The sequence below is a fragment of the Henckelia pumila genome, chromosome 1 (assembly GCF_033568475.1).
Source record: "Henckelia pumila isolate YLH828 chromosome 1, ASM3356847v2, whole genome shotgun sequence".
NCBI lineage: Eukaryota > Viridiplantae > Streptophyta > Magnoliopsida > Lamiales > Gesneriaceae > Henckelia > Henckelia pumila.
The window spans coordinates 49,445,012-49,463,142 of NC_133120.1; the positions used below are offsets into that span (position 1 = coordinate 49,445,012).

At 37.3% G+C, this 18,131-nt stretch overlaps 1 protein-coding gene across 5 annotated transcripts in view; it reads right to left on the minus strand.

Annotated features, from left to right (window-relative positions):
* LOC140874568 (eIF-2-alpha kinase GCN2) overlaps positions 1-18,131 on the minus strand; it is a 48,014-nt gene that overhangs the window by 6,892 nt on the left and 22,991 nt on the right. For all 5 annotated transcript variants that reach the window (XR_012148150.1, XR_012148145.1, XR_012148146.1 and 2 more), the window contains exons 12-22: positions 14,658-14,712; positions 14,305-14,474; positions 13,362-13,546; positions 7,778-7,923; positions 7,457-7,706; positions 2,863-3,145; positions 2,655-2,748; positions 2,394-2,474; positions 2,244-2,300; positions 950-1,081; positions 796-879 (exon numbers count right to left, since the gene is read on the minus strand). Coding sequence is in view for 2 of the 5 variants with exons in the window: in XM_073277888.1 (XP_073133989.1) it covers positions 796-879; positions 950-1,081; positions 2,244-2,300; positions 2,394-2,474; positions 2,655-2,748; positions 2,863-3,145; positions 7,457-7,706; positions 7,778-7,923; positions 13,362-13,546; positions 14,305-14,474; positions 14,658-14,712 (1,537 nt within the window). In the remaining 3 variants the exon portion in view is untranslated. The remainder of the gene's footprint in view (positions 1-795; positions 880-949; positions 1,082-2,243; positions 2,301-2,393; positions 2,475-2,654; positions 2,749-2,862; positions 3,146-7,456; positions 7,707-7,777; positions 7,924-13,361; positions 13,547-14,304; positions 14,475-14,657; positions 14,713-18,131) is intronic.

Genomic DNA, 18,131 nt, shown 5'->3' on the forward strand with positions numbered 1-18,131 from the left:
ATTTCACACATTTACGAGGTAAATGTGGATCTTAAGTAGTAGAAATATAGTGAAGTGAGAAATGCTATACAACACAAAATGCATGGGTCGATCATGAAAACTTACATCCATGACATGATGCCCAGAGAGCTAAATCTTGTACTAAAACACTCCCAAAATACAATCATCAACCCTCTATATATTGTGAAAAAATCTTGAGACAAATACGATAGAAAATCTTTACACTGACCAAACTAAAATAAACATATCAAAAATATATTATAATCTCACTATTATCAAAGTTGATTCCAAAATATTTCAGATAAAAAAAACTAAAAACGAAAGGGGGAGATGATCAAAATAACTTGGCAAAGTTTGAACGAACAATAATCAAAGAATCTAGTCAATTAAGGGAAAAAAAATCTCACAAGAGACCTAAAAACCTTTTCAAGAGTACTTTTGCACTATGACAACACTAGAACAGACACTAGAGTGAGTGTGTGACTCATTATTCCTGCATATAAAAATTACAAGCATAAAAATTCTTCTACAGGTTTCTCAATTAAATTCAAGCTTACATTTTCCTTACAGCCAGTTTAAGTTTGTATAACCTTCTACAAGATGTTATATTTTCAAAAGATTAAAATCTCTTACAGTGAACCAAGTTGTTCGTTAATCTTTATTCAATGTTCAATTCAAATTCTCTTACTAACAGAAACAGATTTGATACGTAAAAAAAGTCCAAAAGCAGGATATAGAAAGAGAACAAATTGTAGATGCTATTGATTTAAGAATCTACTTCCTGTATGTGCAAACCTGCCGAAGTTGGCGCCTAATCACCACCCATTTTGACTTCCTTTCAGAAGACTGAGGACGCAAAGAACCCAGAAGAGAGAGAAGCTGCAAGTAACAAAATGAAAATACATTCCTGTCTACAGAATCCATTGATCAAGTTACTAAAGATCCATACCTCAGCAACTTTCTGTCTGTTTTCTGATTTTATTCCTGTCCAAGACCATATTGCTTCTAATAAGCCCCCGTGATTTAAATGAATGTCACAGGATTCTGATTGGAAAAATTTAGTTACAATGTCCATCGTAGCCTACAATTTAACAACAATAAATTTGTAAATCTAATTCAAAATATAAACGACAATGGCAACAGACAGAGATCAACAGAAAAATAGCATGTTTAACAGTAATTCACAGTTCTTACTCTCACTTCATGAATCATGATGAAACCCTCAAGTTACCCAGACTTTGATCAAATAAACAGCAAGGTTCTAAAATTCGCTAGGCGCTAGTCGGGCGGCAGACCAGCGCCTAGTGCCTAGGCGGGGACTAGGCGCCGCTAGGCTGATTCCATAGTATAACATAATAAATCAGATATTATAACTCCTACACGATAACATAAATTTAAAATGAGTTAAAAATTACATAACCTATAAATTTCCACAAATTTACTCTACTTCTTCTCCATAAATTTATCTACTTATTATTCTCCATATTTTTCTTCTCTTTTTCTATGAAAAAGACGTTGAAAGAGTTTTCGCGGAAGGGTAATAAAATTTTTCTATCAGTTTTTTGCTGAGCTTATGATTTAAAAGCCCAAAAACAAAAATTTCATTTCTGCCTAGGGCCGCCTAGAGCCCGCCTAAGGCCGCCTAGGCTGGCCAACTAGCACTTTTTCGGTGCGGTCGGCCGGCGCCTAGCGCCTAGGCCGATTTTTAGATCACTGATAAACAGCAAGGTTGAGGATGTTTATAGCAAGCAAGAATGCTCTTCACCAATCAATTTAATTTTAGCACAATGGTGAAAGAAGAAGATACAGCCAGATTTAAAGTGTAAATGCAAGTTATTTCGTTTTAAGTTTTCTGGGGTTCTTCCCAGGTCTTGTTGATTGCACAAGAAGAGGCTAAAGTGGGGAAAGGTAAAAGCAAAAGCACTAGTAAAAGCTACTGAAATTCTGAAACATCATATTGAGGAAATAGTATGCGTTCCAAATTTGGTGTCATAACTTGATTTAAAATAATTACAACACAAAATTTGTTATCCAAGATGCAAATGACATCATATTATATATTAAAATTTTAACTCCAATTTAAAATGGCAAATAAAAACCCCAAAACAGTTACTTCTCCCTTTTCTTTCTATTCCTGCCGCTTAAGTGTATTCTACACTTTTCTGTTAATCCGCAAAAGTTATGGAAAAGTGGGGAGAAGGGGGCAAGAAGAGAGGAAATAAAGCTATGGACAAGCTTAGGACCTTAATGACCTCTGCCTCGGTCAACGCAGTTTCTCCTCCAACAATATCAAAATCACCCTGTAAACAGTGCATCTCATGTAAATCAATAACTATGACTCGGGCTTGACCACAATGATACCAATAGAAGATTTCCAAGCATATCAGTGAAACCTGGAGGTAACGATTTGGAGGTGAATGGCCAATTGCTCTTCGGTATACATAAGATATCTCATAGCGTTTGAAAAATGATTTCTGCAAAATATAATTATCCAGTTTCTTTACCAGTTCAAAGACATTCAATAAATATAACTCAGCATTTAGCAGCATTACAAACATCTGGATTCGCAAAAATCAACCATATCCAAATAATATTAGCAATAAAGACCTTATTTTTTCATGAACCAACATCAAAAGAAAAAATTGAAACCCAACCTGGTTTGCAACAATCCATTTCACAAAAGGAAGGCGTAGCTCATGGCAAAGCTCAACCATGGCTCCTCCATGTGTCAAAAGTTTGACAGTGTTCCTTGAATGAAATTAGGGAACAGGCAACAAAAACAGCCAGATACAAACATATAAAAAAGTTATGCATGCAAATAAGAGATACTAAAGACAATCATAAAAAAACTGGGAATAATACCTATTTGGTATAGGGCTGTTACCCAGTATTCTCATTGGTAAGATCTCCAAATGCTTAGCGCAATGCTGTCTGAAAACTTCGATAGCAATGTTGATAATCGAGCGACGATTAGAAGTGTCCACATCCGTGAAAAGGACCGACGAAGTATCGTTTTGTGACAATTTCAATCTTCCAGCATTCTCATGGTCATCCTTCATCCTTGGCATATCCTCGTCAAAAAATGCAGATACAAGTTTTTCGTAAATAGTCGTGTCTTCCGAACTATGAATTGTACGCAATACATCTGCATATCCAAGAGAAAAAATCCTAAGCAATATCAAGTATCAAGTATCAAGTCTCTCAATAGCACATGAGTAAGTCAACTATCCCAGTAAGGTTAATAATTTTACCAAAACTCAAAAAGGAGCAAATAGCATCAGCTAGATCTCGTGAACAAGTAAATGAAACAAATGTAGAAAAACTGAAAGACATAATTAGATATCCTAAGATTTGGATTCACTGAATATTATATTTTATATTGCTCCCTGTGAAATCTATTGTTTTCTCTCAAATTTCATGTTATCTAGGTTAATTCTAACCTAGCCTGAAGGTTCCTTTTTGTGGTACCCATTACATTGCACTGGAAACTGATACAAATTCATCTTCAGTGGTCAGCATGGAATCATTTCGGTAATCTGGCCCAGTAAATCATAGTGGAATGAACCAATCCCCAATTCAATTAATTCACAAATTGAACATAAAAGAATATCTAGAGTTTGTGAAATCAATCAAACTTGTGATTGATGGTAAAGGTAAATTTGGATATCTCACTAGAGAAATAAAGGAACCCATGTTACAGACAGTGAACAAATCAATTTGCAAGTGATAAACTTTTATCGTAAGTTGTTCAGTAAATCTGGAAGTGGGGGCTGGGGTATTGAGGCGGTGGAGTGGAGTGGAGTGCGATTGATAGAGAATTCATGTTACAGCTTGAGCTTCCTTTTTCCGAGGAAGAAATAAAAAAAGCAGTTTTTAATTGTGATGGAACGAAATCTCCGGGGCCTGATGGTTTTTCGATCGAAGTTTACTAGGAATGCTGGCATACAGTCAAAGGGGATCTGATGAAGGTGTTTGAGGAGTTTTATGAGGGGGGAATTTTAAATGGAGTGACTAATGAAACTTATATATGCTTGATCCCAAAAAAAAAAGATTTAGGGCGCATTAAGGATTTTCGACCTATTAGTTTAGTCACTAGTATTTACAAGATAATCGCTAAAGTGTTGGCTATGCGACTGAAGAAGGTAGTGGCTACTACAATTGCAGAATCCCAGATTGCTTTCATTGAAGATCGACAGATCCTAGATTGCTGCCTCATTGCTAATGAGATGGTGGAAGAATTCAGAGTTAAGAATAAGAGTGGTTGGGTTTTCAAGGCAGATTTTGAGAAAGCTTATGACAACATAGACTGGTGTTTTTTTGGATTTCGTGCTCCTTACAATGGGTTCGGGGATCAGTGGAGAAGGTGGATCAAGGGCTGCCTTAAGAATGTGACTTATTCGATAATTATTAATGGTAGACCGAGTGGTAAAATCAAGGGAGAGAAAGGATTAAGGCAGGGAGATCTATTATCGCCTTTTCAATTTAACTTGGTTGCAGATGTTTTGGGAAGATTGATCGACAAGGCAAAGTCACTAAATTTACTTAAAGGATGGGATATAGGCAGAGATAGAGTTGAGGTTTCTCATATTCAATTTGCTGATGACTCCTTGTTTTTTGTGAAGAGCGAGGGACATTTGAGATTGCTGATGGACATTTTGTATTCTTTTTGCGATATGTGTGGCTTAAAACTAAATTTAGAAAAAAGTGCTTTGTTGGGAATTAACTGTGAAGTAGAGGTTGTGGATGGGTTGGCAAGAGAGTTTGGATGCGGGGTGGAATCATGGCCCATTCGATATTTGGGGGTTCCATTGGGAGGGAACCCACTAAAGGTTTCCTTTTGGGAACCGGTGTTGTTTAAGATGTCAAAAAAGTTAGCTAGTTAGAAGAAAGCTTTTCTTTCGAAAGGAGGTAGTCTCACATTGATTTCTGCAGTTATGAATGTTCTTCCTTTGTATTTCATGTCGCTCTTCAGGATTCCACGTGGAGTAGCGGATTCCATGGAGAAGATTATTAGGGATTTTCTGTGGGATGGCCCGGGGAAAATCACTGTCACTTGGTAGCTTGGGACCAAGTTTGTAGACCAAGGGATAGAGGGGGCCTGGGAATAGGTAAACAAGGCATTGTTAAGTAAATGGTGGTGGCGATTTTCGAGTGAGGAGGATTCGCTATGGAAGCGGATTATTGCTAGTAAATATGGCTTACAGGAAAATGGTTGGGATGCGGAGCTAGCTAGGAATAATACGTTTAGAAGTCCATGGAAATTCATATCGAGGATTTATCCGGCTTTTATTCAGTCAATGAGGGTTGGGGTCAAAGGGGGTGACAAAATTAGATTTTAGGAGGATTGTTTGATAGGAGTTTCTTCCTTTAAGGATCTCTTCCCTTCTCTTTTCCAGGTTTCTAGGGTTAACAACCAGTCTATATCTCATTTTCTTTCTCGAGATTTTTCAGCCTCATCTCTCACTCTTTCTTGGAATTTGCATTATCGTCGTGATCTTAGGGATGAAGAGATGTTCGATCTGAGCTTTGTTGGATATTCTGAGGAGGGTCAGTCTAGTTAAGGGGGTTGAGGATGTCAGGAAATGGGTGTGGGATAATTTTGGTTTTTTTTCGGTTAAATTTTCTTCGGTTCTTTCTTTCCGGCTGCTTTGTTTTCTCATTTTCCTCTTTACCGAACAATCTGGAAAGCTCCAATTCCTTCCAAGGTTCAGGTGTTTTCATGGACTGCTGTGATGGGAAGATTACTGACTTGTGAAATGATTCAAAAAATGATTCCGAATTGTCTTCTATGTCCAAATTGGTGTGTGCTGTGTAAGCAAGGGGTAGAGAATCAGGACCATATGCTTATTCATTGTCCTTTTACGAGTTCTCTGTGGTTCTTGGTTTTGAAGGAAATGGGTTTATCATGGGTGATACCGAAATCTACAAAGGATCTATTTGTTGCAGACTTTAGTGGCTTGCTGGGTAAAAAGGGTAAAGTATTTTGGGATGTAATAGTGCATTGTGTTTGTTGGTCAGTGTGGCTTGAAAGAAACAGGAGGATTTTTGAAGACGCAGAAGAATCATTGGGAGAGCTATGGTACAAGATAAAGTTAAAGAGTATCTACTTGGATTCATAAGATTACAGATTTTCAATCTTTTGCGGTTTCAGATTTGTATAGGGATTGGAGTTTAGTCTTGGGTTAGGTTATTTGGTGGTTCTTTTCTAGAATCTTTTTTTGGACCACTGGTTCGCAAGTTGTAAATTTCACTCTCTTTATTTATATAATATTATTATCGTTTCCTATAAATAAAAAAAAATAAAGGAACCCACAACCACGGTCGCTCAAGAAACATGGAAATCTGAAAATTTCCTCCTGATCGTCTGGTTGATCAATTTAATGGAAACTTCAATTTGGAAAACATTTCTGTTTCTTCCTACGGCATAAGAAGTGTGGAAGAGTTCATAGATGTAGTCTCGGCGATGTCCATCTCTGCTAAGAGATCAACCTCTAGTTATTGTTCTCTCTTATGGGAATGTCACTTGGCGAAGCAAAAAGCAAAACGTGGTGACACGAAATATTGCAAGAGATAAGTTTGAGCCATGACAAAAGGAGAATGTGGATATTGTGGATAAAAATGGTACTTCAAGAGCTACAATTAAATGTCAAAGGCAACAATGATGTTGTATTGTGATGATAAATCTGCAATAAGCATTGCAAACAGCCTACTCTAACATGATTGTACTAGGGATAAGAATACTTCGTACAGCCGACTCTAGCATGATTCTACTCTAGCAGGAGAAGCGCGAAGAAAAAATTGACTGCAGTGGCTAGAGTTGCGTAGGAGCAGTGCGAAGAGAAATTGACGGTGGCTAGCGTTTAGGGTCGTGTTGATGGGGCAAGTGGGTGGCGGCTACTGTACAAACCTCAATTAGCTGCTAGCGTGGGTACCATGTAGAAATTGGGAAAAATATATTTCTTATATATTTTCTGTGAAGCATTGTATACCTACATATGCAAAACAATGAATAGACAATCCCTACAAATCAGAAATTACTGATATTCTCCTACCAAACTTAAAAGATTTGACTATCTTATCAAATAAAATCAGAATACTATCAAATATTTAATTTACAACTGAACTGATGTAATCCTAATGTACACATTCTTTTCTTTACTTTTTTTATGGCAAAAAAATGTTATTTTTTGTAACAACTTAGGTAAAACAAGGGTGAGTGTTCCATGAAAATACAACATTATACGCAAGAGTATCCGGTTTCAAGCAGCACATCTAATCCTTGTAGATTTTTACAAAATTATCACTAGGACACGTCAACAAAAGTTTATCATTGCAAACATAAATTTGTTGATCTAAATAAATGGCAAAAAAATGGTAAATGAGGTTATCGTTTTTCAGCTTTGCTTGCTATCCTTGTAAACTCGATTGAAGTTCTATAAAAATATCTTTTACTTACTGTCTAGCAATTCATACTCCATTCGTGGAGGAAGAGCATGCTTCAGTAGTTCTGTGGCTGATGGACGATCTGATGGACTTGCCGACATCATGCGCCTTAGTAAGGATGCTTGTTCTTGAAATTCATCAACCCAGGTAGAAGGAAGCTCTCCCTTCTGTTTCAAATCAGAAAGCACAATATGCCTCTCCATAGCAGTGTCAAATGGATGCCACAACTCAAAAAACATAACTCCTAAGCTGTACATGTCAACCTATACATAGAATGACAATTCATAAAACTCGAAGATTACTGAAAAAATTATCCAAATGATTAAACTTCAACCTTCTCATTAATCTTCGGCCATCCTTGCTCTACTTCTGGTGCAGTGTAGAAATAAGTTCCAACCTGACCAGTTCCATCAACGGATAACCTAACAATTTCAGCAGCATCTACATCTTGATCCAATTGCTCCAGCTTCAAAAACTTTGCTAAATACAAGGACAGCCAATCTGTAAGTTCCAACTAAAAATACTGACGAAAGTCAAAAGTGATATTTTGAGATTGAGATGTCGTGTTCAGATTAATTGTATTGAGATATCTGAAGGTATGTGGTTCCATTTTTATTATTTCCACTTCAAAAGTTTTGGATAGATCTTCTTAAAGTAAGTTTGGCAAGACATGTACGGAAGTTGATGCAATATTTTGTTATCTGAAAGTATATCTGGTATAGTTTTATGAAAGTTACTGATATTCTATGAAATCTGAACATGTGTTTTCGCAACTACACTCATTAAGAATGATGTAGTGATAGTGCGAACAAAAAAATTTGAAAGCAAATGAAGGTTTATTTGAAGCCTTCATTGTTTTGCTTAGGTATCCATACATTCTTGGTGGATCACACGTGTGTATTGGGTCTCAATTTTTTGAGACAATTAAGGCCTAAATCTCCTTTTGGGTTTCTCAAACTTAATACAGATCCCTGCTCTCTTAGGAATCCAAGGGAGTTGTCTGCGGGTTGTATTACTCGGAATGATCAGGGGTTACGCCGTCCTCGCTTCTTCAGGTTTGTAGATTAGTAAATTTGTAGTAAATTAAAAATTTTGATAGTAATTTGTTTTGATTTGATAGGATAATCTAATGTTTTAAGTTTGGCAGGAAAATATTAGTAGTTCCTTATTTGTTGGGTCAAACATTCTCGTTGTGTATATATATTTTTTTTTTGATCAGAAACATAAATATTATTAATAATTAAAATAATTAAAGTACAAATTGTGGACCAGTGATCCACTAATCCTCAAAAGAGGTTCAAGTAAATCTAGCTCAAAGCTAAGCTCCAATCCCTATACAAATCTGAAATAGCAAAAGGTTGAAATTCTTTTATATTGTGTAACCAAGTTGATCCGCTCAACTTTATCTTGTCCCAAGTAACTTCAATCGAATCTTCTTCATCTTCAAAGATCCTTCTGTTTCTTTCTAGCCAAACAATCCAACAAACGCAATGCACTAAAACACCCCACAAAATTTGCCCCTAGTTCCCAGTGACCAACCCAAATCTGCTCCGAATAGCTCTCTCGTGGAACCTGGTGCCACCCATGACAAACCCACTTCCTGCAGCAGCAACCACCATAAGGAACTTGTGTATATACAATGAACCAACAAATGATCTTGACTCTCTGCCCCTTGTTTGCACAATACACACCAATTAGGGCTCAAGGAGCAATTCGAAAACCTCCTTTGAATCACATCACAAGTCGGCAATCTTCCCAACACCGCTGTCCATGCGAATACCTTTACCTTAGAGGGAATCTTAGCCTTCCAGATAATGTGAAAAAGATCGAATTTTGGATACAAATCATCCGAGAAGAAGGAATCAAAGAAGGATTTAACTGAAAACACTCCTGAATCAACCCACTTCCACCTCCGAACATCCTCCCCTCCCTCCACTAAGCTAACCCTACCCAAAACTTCCAACAAACTAGACAACTCGCCCAGCTCCTCATCCCTAATATTACGACGAAGATGCAAATCCCACGAAGGAGAATTTAACGAAGAGATGGAGTCGCTAGAAAGAAAATGAGAAATGGATTTATTATGAGCGCTAGAGATCTGAAAAAGTGAAGGAAACAAAAACGGAAAAGAGAATTGCCCAACCCAACAATCCTCCCAGAACCTAATTCTATTTCCCCCTTTGACCTCTAACCTCACTGATTGAATAAAATCCGGATAAATCCTAGAGATGAACTTCCAGGGACTCCGAAAAGTGTTATGTTTTGCCAGTCCCGCATCCCATCCATTCTCATGCATATCGTATTTGCTTGCCACAATCCTCTTCCACAACGAATTACCCTCCTCCGAGAAACGCCACCACCATTTACCCAACAAAGCTCTATTCCTAGAACGGACATTGCCGATCCCCAGCCCTCCCCTACTCTTTGGCAAGCTAACCTTTTCCCAAGATACCAGATGACAATGTTTGTCCCTGTCCGGCCCATCCCACAAAAAATTCCTCATTAACTTTTCCATGGTCCCCGCCACCCTCCTAGGGATTCTGAATAGCGATAACTGATACAACGGAATGGCATTCATCACCGCCTCAATCAAAGTTAGTCTACCTCCTCTCGATAGAAAAGATTTTTTCCAACTCGCCAGCTTTTTTGACATTTTGAACAACACCGGCTCCCAAAAAGATATCTTGAGAGGATTTCCTCCTAAAGGTACCCCAGGTAAGTAATGGGCCAAGACTCCAGCCCGCAACCAAAATCTCTAGCCATCTCTACTTCCACTTCGGCCTCACAATTAATGCTCAACAAAGCACTCTTATCCAGGTTGATCTTCAAACCCGACATTTCGCAAAAAGAAAACATAATGTTCTTCAACAATATGTATTGTATTTCACAAAATAATATAGAAGAATTATTTCGATCACACATTGTTCATTAGACACTCCAAGAAAGGTAAAATCATCATTCTCAGATTGTGTAGACGATATAATTGTCACAAGAAACAACACCCAAGAGATAAAGAATGTTAAGCAGATAATGGCAAATGAGTTTGATTGAAGTCAAGGATCTTGGTGAACTGAAATATTTTCTAGGGATGGAGATAGCGAGTAGCAAGAAAGGTATCTCAATTTCTTAGATGAAACTGGTATTTTGGGCTACAAACCAACCAAGACACCAATAGAGTTAGGAAACAAAGGATTCATGTTCGAGGAAGCCCAATGGCAAGGAATAGGAATGGCAACGGAGACCCGGGGACCGCCCCACCCCTCCCCAAAAACCAGCGGGTCCCAACAAAAAATTCAAAAAATTAATATATTATGTATTCCAACCATAACATTTTAATAATAAGTTCAACAAAACCAAAAGATATTCATCTCAAAGAGGGACCGGGAAGGCACATTGTGCATTAGGGTTAGAGAGTAGGGCATTAAATTCAATATAAGATAAAATATAAATAAATTATTATTATAATATGTACAAGGGCAGTTTATTTAAGCCCATTACCGGCCCGGACCTGACCCGATGACCAGGTCTTAACCCACTCCGCAATCCATTTGACCGAGTTTAGACCCGTCTCAGTCCCTCGGACATGATGGGTTTAACGCAGGGTCAAGTTTAAACCCAGCCCATTATCATCCCTACTAGTGGCTATAGGCAGGTATCAACATCGTGTTGGGAAACTCATCTACTTATCCCGCACTATCTTGACATCACTTTCGGTGTCAGTTTGGTGAGCCAATATGTGCACTCACCATGTCAAATACACCTTAATGCAATGTATAGAATTTTAAGGTACTTGAAAGTTGAAACAAACACTTGGGAGGGCTTCCCTAGGCAAAAAATGACCGAAGAGTGCATGCATTAACCAACGCAGATTGAGTAGGTTTCATTACTAATTAAAAGTCAGCATTCGTGTATTGTACATTGGCTTGGGGAATTTAGTAACTTGGCTAAGAAACAATTTGTTGTTGCAAGAAGTAGCGTAGAGCCAGAGCACAGAGCAAGGGATCGTGGAGTATCCAAACAAAAGAGTATTGAAAGAACCGAAAGTAGAGTATGAAGATCCTATGCAGCTTTATTGTGACAATTATTTAACCACCAATATAGCGCACAACTCGGTTCGTTGTGATCGAACAAAGCATGTCAAAGTTGATCAACACTTCATCAAAGATAAGTTGAATAAAAAGATTGTCGCTATTGAATATGTGCGCTACTTCCCATGACCTATCTGATCTCGAAAACAAAGGTCTATCAAAAGAACTCAAATCAAATATTTTGATAGTAATTTGTTTTGATTTGATCGGATATCAAAAGAACTCAAATCAAATATTTTGATAGTAATTTTGTAAGGCTAATATACTCATTGTTGTGTATATATGTGTATTGCATTTCACAAGATGATATACAATAATTATGTTTTCCTCCACTTCCATTGGAATTGGCTCAAATACCAGAGTAGAACATTTGGCAAATTCGAATGGGTTGTAACTTTGTAGGATGAATAAATCTTTCCCCCTGTCTGCAGATACATTGGAACCCACGTCACATTGTAGCACAAATTAGTACTTTCTTACTGGAGAATCCTATCCATATTTTTCGCATAATTCGAGGGAATTGTTGCAAATGCTTTAGCAAATGCCAAAGAGTACCAATTACTGACTAAAGATATGCTTGATGTGCATATACGAGGGTTAACAAACTTTATATACGTGGTTTTCAATATAAGTGCACTCTTCTACAATTTTGTGGTGGGAGTTTTACTATATTATTCTCTTGACTATTTCAGCTATCTGTGTTAGGCTGGTTCTTTGGATTCCAACAATAACAATAAAGAGAAGAGATGGAGCCATAATGAAAAGATTGTATTAACTAAAATAATTCGGAAGAACAAAGAATTCCCAGATTTTGGAATCTGTAACACCCTAGCCAAGCTAGTAGTACAATGGAAAAATACTGATAACTAACTCCCAACTCCTACTTCTCACTTACTCTTATTCCCCTCATCCCACGGCCAACTAAATGGGCTTTTTTTGCCTTCTAGTACAAACAAACTTGATATTGGGCTTGGGGTGATCCTCCAAGTCCCTAACAATATTTGCGATTGTTGTCTTTGAGAAATTTATGCCTAGTCGTCTCTCGTTTACTGTTGATTTGGTGTTTTCAGTAAAATCACGTCTTGCGCGCTGATAATAAAAATAAATGGTTCTTATTTGAAAATGAGGTATAACCTAATACATGTTTAAGATTGTAATAGTTGTTTGTTCACTGAACAAATCATGCAACTAACTATGCAACAGAAAAAACCGAAACAAAATGATGAAATTGGAATTGGAAGCTAGTGTTAATGGACCATTTTGAACAATTGGACGCATAGTTGTTTGATTGTTTCATAACAAAAAACCAGAACAGCCAAGGAAAAGACATTCATTTCAACCAACAATTCCAGCAATCGTTTTACAGTAAGAGGTAACAAGTTAGCAAAAGTGCGCCAAATGTAAGAAAATGAAGTTGCATGGTTTCAAGAATATCCCAAAATCATGTCTAAGGCTATAACACAACCCTAATAAACAGCAAAGTACTGTTACCTCAGGTGCAATTACACCATCTCGGTTTCCAAGTAAGTCCAACTAACATATAAGCGGCATTGACACCATAGCCGTTAAAATGGTAAAAAATATCTTTCAATCTTGGGAAAAAGCAATAAACTCAAAATTGAGAATCAGATTTCTAAAAACAAATTTTGCTTAATCCAAGGAAGATGATCTGCAAGAACCTCTACTAGTAAATAATATAAAAGAAAATCTACACAGGTAAGGTGACTACGCAAAAACTACTTAATGAGCCAACAGAAATTCCACAAAATCTGATGAAAGATGGACCAATTCAATGCAACAATATGTGATCAGCTAGGAGTAGCCACTTACCAAGTCCAAAATCCCCAATTTTGATGTCATTGCGGGCATCGAAAAATATATTATTAGGGGTCAAATCACGATGAATAATTCCTTGTGCATGAATATGTGCCAGGCCTTCCACAATTTGGCGGAATAAATGCCATGCAAGTTCCTTATCAAAATGATTATATGACTCAAACATTTGCCTCAATGTCCTTCAGAAAAATAGATCTAGTAAGGAATAAGTCAACAATACGTATCACTGAAAATAAGCTGAGGCAATTCAGGAAATTATGCACATCATCAATATGAAATAGATTTTAAAAAAGCAAATGCACGTAAAAGTAAAGAACTAACAGACATTTTTTTATCAAACATTAGAACGACGTGCCACATTATTATGAACTAGCTAGCACTTCAAATTTTGTACCAAATCTACATATCGGGGTTCGTTGGCAGCAACATGGCTGATGATGGTTGACTAAGTAAATAACACTTCAAATTTCTTGAAAGCTGTTACCAAATGACTAGTTTGGATGCCGATTGCTTAGTGTATTTCATATTCATGTCAAGAAATAGTTCTAGACTCTTCCACAGGGCAGCAAGCCTCACCCAATTCAATGTCTCTAAGGGACATGCAATTACAGTTTGCTCATAGTTGGAAAACTTGGAAGCTTGCCAGATATTTGTAAAACAGTATCTTTTGTAATAGTATGATTTTGTCATTCCTTCTCATTAAGAGAACCAAAACACTTCAAAAACATAAGCATACATTTGGCACATTTGTCGAATGTTCCAGTCATCAGAGAACTTGCAGAAATTGGTGATCCAAATATTTTAGTGCTTCGGGAAATGTGCTCTTAGTACTTAGTAATGACATAAAAATTGGCTAACTCAAAACTCTGTATGAGGACTTAATATTGCGGGGAATGAAAGTATTTGAAGAGGAGATTGGAAATTGGAAATAAGTTACCTAGGGCAGTATTCCATTTGAATATAAAGGTACGTAGATTCAAGCTTCTGTTCATGTCCAAATGCGTCCGAAGAACTTGCGTCCCTGTAGCTGAAACTAGAGCTCATGTCAGTTTTAGTACCCTGTGCACTATTGTCAAGGCTTCCAACAACTCCTGTTTCATACCAAGCCTGAAAATTTGTTTTAAATAAAATTACAAAGCTCAAATTCATATATTTATCAAAAGAAACTAAACTATGTTATCTATTTACATTGGATTCATCATAATGATGTAAACGATGAATTTAGCCACCATTGCCTAAATGCAAATGAATGATATTGACTGAAATAAAAGATCCATTCCAACTGATAACCTGGTAATACCGCACAACATGTTGATGCTGCAACCGAGAAAGTGTGGCTACTTCCCTAAGAACGATACCATAGTAGGTTTGCAACATAATAACAACAAAAAAGCATATTAGTCGGGACAAAGACAATATCACGGATAAAACTGAAAATAACCAGAGGCGGGTGTCATTCACAATAGCCAAATAAGAAATGCTTGCAGCAAAATTGCATAACAAAACAAACAAACAAGGTGGGTCATTGAAAAGAAAATCATACATTTGTCGTAAAACAGTTCAAACTTCAAATAAAGGCGAAATTGGATGTGAAACAGAACCCAGCATTGGAATGAGCAAAGAAATATCTATCTGGTAACATATACATTGAACTAATATTAAAATGAAAGAGTACAAACCATAAATTAAAGAGTGTCAAAATTTTGTCCACAGGGTCAACATATTACATTAACTCTTGACTCTTCACATGCTTGAAGCACATTGTCACAACCTTAACATTTGTGATGATGTTTTTTGACCAAGAGTTTTGATTAAACCTGGAGGGTACAGGTCAGCATTGACGTTCACATATTCAAGTTTTTGCTGTACTTTAATAAAATATTGAACATTGAGAAATAAATTACTCTACAGCATAAAACTTGTGAGTTTTATGTGAAAGTTCAATTGTCTGTTTTGAACCATAGTCCATGTTAAAGATATGGAAATATAATCAGAATCATATCTTTGACATTTAGGAAATTATGTATTAATTGTAAATTAGAATAATTAGGAGATTCCTTAATTAAAGTGATTACAATTCTGTTTCTATTTTCTGATTATGTTGGTGTGTCTATATATTGATTAGTTAAGTATTGTAAATAGTAGAAGTGATATAATAAAAAGAACTTTCTTCTTTCTCCAGCAATTATGTTCTTCTTGTTTATTTAACATGGTATCAGAGCCATAAGGCTCGATACATTCGGATCTGATTCGCGATTCCATTGTCGCTATTTTTTAGCCTAACATTGCAAGTCCTCTGGCTTATTATTCGGGCAATTATCGATGGCTGAAAAAGTCGAAACTTCTGAAACCCTTCCAGTTCCAGCTGTTGGAGAATTACAGCAAATCCATTCTGCCTATAGGCTAAATGGCAAGAACTATTTAAAATGGTCTCAGCTCGTCAGGACCACATTGAAGGGTAAAGGAAAGCTCAGCCATCTGCTTGGTAGTGGGCCTAACAAAAAGGACCCCAAGTTTGCTGCCTGGGATGAAGAAGACTCCCTTATTATGGCTTGGCTCTGGAATTCTATGATGCCCGACATCAGTGATGCATGCATGTTCCTCACCACTGCCAAGGAGATTTGGGACAGCATTCACCAAACATATTCCAAGAAGGGAGATGCTGCACAAATCTATGAAATCAAAGTACAAACAGGCTTGGCTACTCAAGGAAATAAATCTGTTACAGAGTATGCTAATACTCTGAAAAATATGTGGGAAGAGATTGATCATTATCGATGCTTCGAGACCAAGTGCCCAGACGATGCGACAATTCTGAAAAATTACATCGAACAAGATAGGGTCTATGACTTTCTCGTGGGACTCAACCCTGAATTCGATCAAGTCACGGTTCAAATCCTTGGGAGGGACCAAATTCCATCTTTAAATGAGGTTATACCCATCATTCGATCGGAAGAAAGTAGGCTTCATGCTTAAACCACAAAGTGTGGAGAGCTCCGCATTGGTCACTAACAAGAACATTGATCATCTACCAGATTCTGGAAAGGGTACTGCTCTTAGAAATTTGTCCCAAGGCTCTAGAGATGAATTGTGGTGTCCCAAATGTCTCAAAACAGGGCATACTCTAGATCGATGCTGAAAAATTCATGGCAAACCATCATACAAGGATGAGGGCAGCAAAGGAAAGCAACTGAGGAATAGGAGCCAAGCCCATATGACTGCACAACCGGAGCATATAGATGCTCCATCTCCAAAAGAATTCAATGAGGAAGAAATTGAGTAGTTAAGGGCTTTTTTAAGTTTCCTATTTCCATTGGATTCAATGTGTCCACTCCATTTTGCCAACTCTTGGATCTTAGACTCCGGAGCCAATGATCACGTGACACACTCATCACAAATTTTCTGTTCATATACCCCTTGTCCTAGCACTAGAAAAATTACTACTGTTGACGGTTCTTTGATCACAGTAGCAGGGTTGGGCCATGTCGAATTAAGTCCTTCCATTACCTTTAAACAAGTGCTTCATGTCCCCAAACTGTCCACTAACCTTATTTCTATACAGAAATTAACACAAGACTTGTCTTGCAATTTGATCTTTTACCCGTCTTATTGTGAATTTCAGGACCAAGCATCGAGGAGGACGATTGGTCATGCTAAGGAAGGGGATGGACTTTACTATCTTGACTCACCAAACAATCTGCCCAAGCACTCTAATTCTGCCTACCTCTCCTCAAATCAAGAACAAATTTGGCTTCAACATCGTAGATTTGGTCATCCGTCCTTTCAAACTCTCAAAGTCTTGTTTCCTAGTTTATTTAAAGGATTAGATATTGGGTCTTTTTCATGTGAAATTTGTGAATTCGCAAAACACAAGCGTGTATTTTTTCCTCAAAGTAATAAAAGATGTTCGAGTTCTTTCTATTTAATCCATAGTGATATTTGGGGTTCATCTCCCATTCCAAATGTTACTGGAGCTCGCTGTTTCATTTCTTTTATTGATGATTATAGCCGCATGTGTTGGATATTCTTGCTCAAACATAAATCTGATGTGAGTTCTATCATTCCAACGTTTTATGACATGATTCAAAACCAATTTGGGGTAAAAATAAAAAGGTTCAGGTCTGATAATGCCAAAGATTATTTCAATCAGGTTCTTCACTCCTATTTTCAAAAAGAAGACATTATCCATGAGTCGTCTAGTGTGCATACTCCACAGCTAAACGGACTTGCTGAAAGAAAAAATGTCCACTTGTTGAGAATTGCTCGTGCATTTTTATTTCAGAACCATATGCCTAGGTATTATTGGGGGGACGCTCTCTTAACAGCCACACATCTTATCAATCGGCTTCCCTCTAAAGTCTTGGGTGATAAAAGTCCTCTCGAGATGCTCACGATCTCCATTCCTGATCTACACACTAATCAATTGCCACCAAAAGTGTTTGGGTGTGAGTGCTTTGTTCATGTTCATGGTCATAGCCGTGGTAAGTTGGATCCTAGAGCTCTCAAGTGTGTGTTTGTTGGGTATTCATCAACACAAAAAGGCCACCGATGTTACCATCCTCCTTCCAAGAAGTTATTTGTTTCAGTTGATGTCACATTCCATGAGAATGAATCTTATTACTCCATTCTCCATCTTCCAGGGGATCATAATTTGGAAGATAAGGAGGATCCTTTCATTTTTCCAACCTTACCTAACTTCTCTAGTCCTCCATTGTTAAGCCATCGATCTGTCCCAAAAAATGTTTACAAGCCTGATCCTGTACC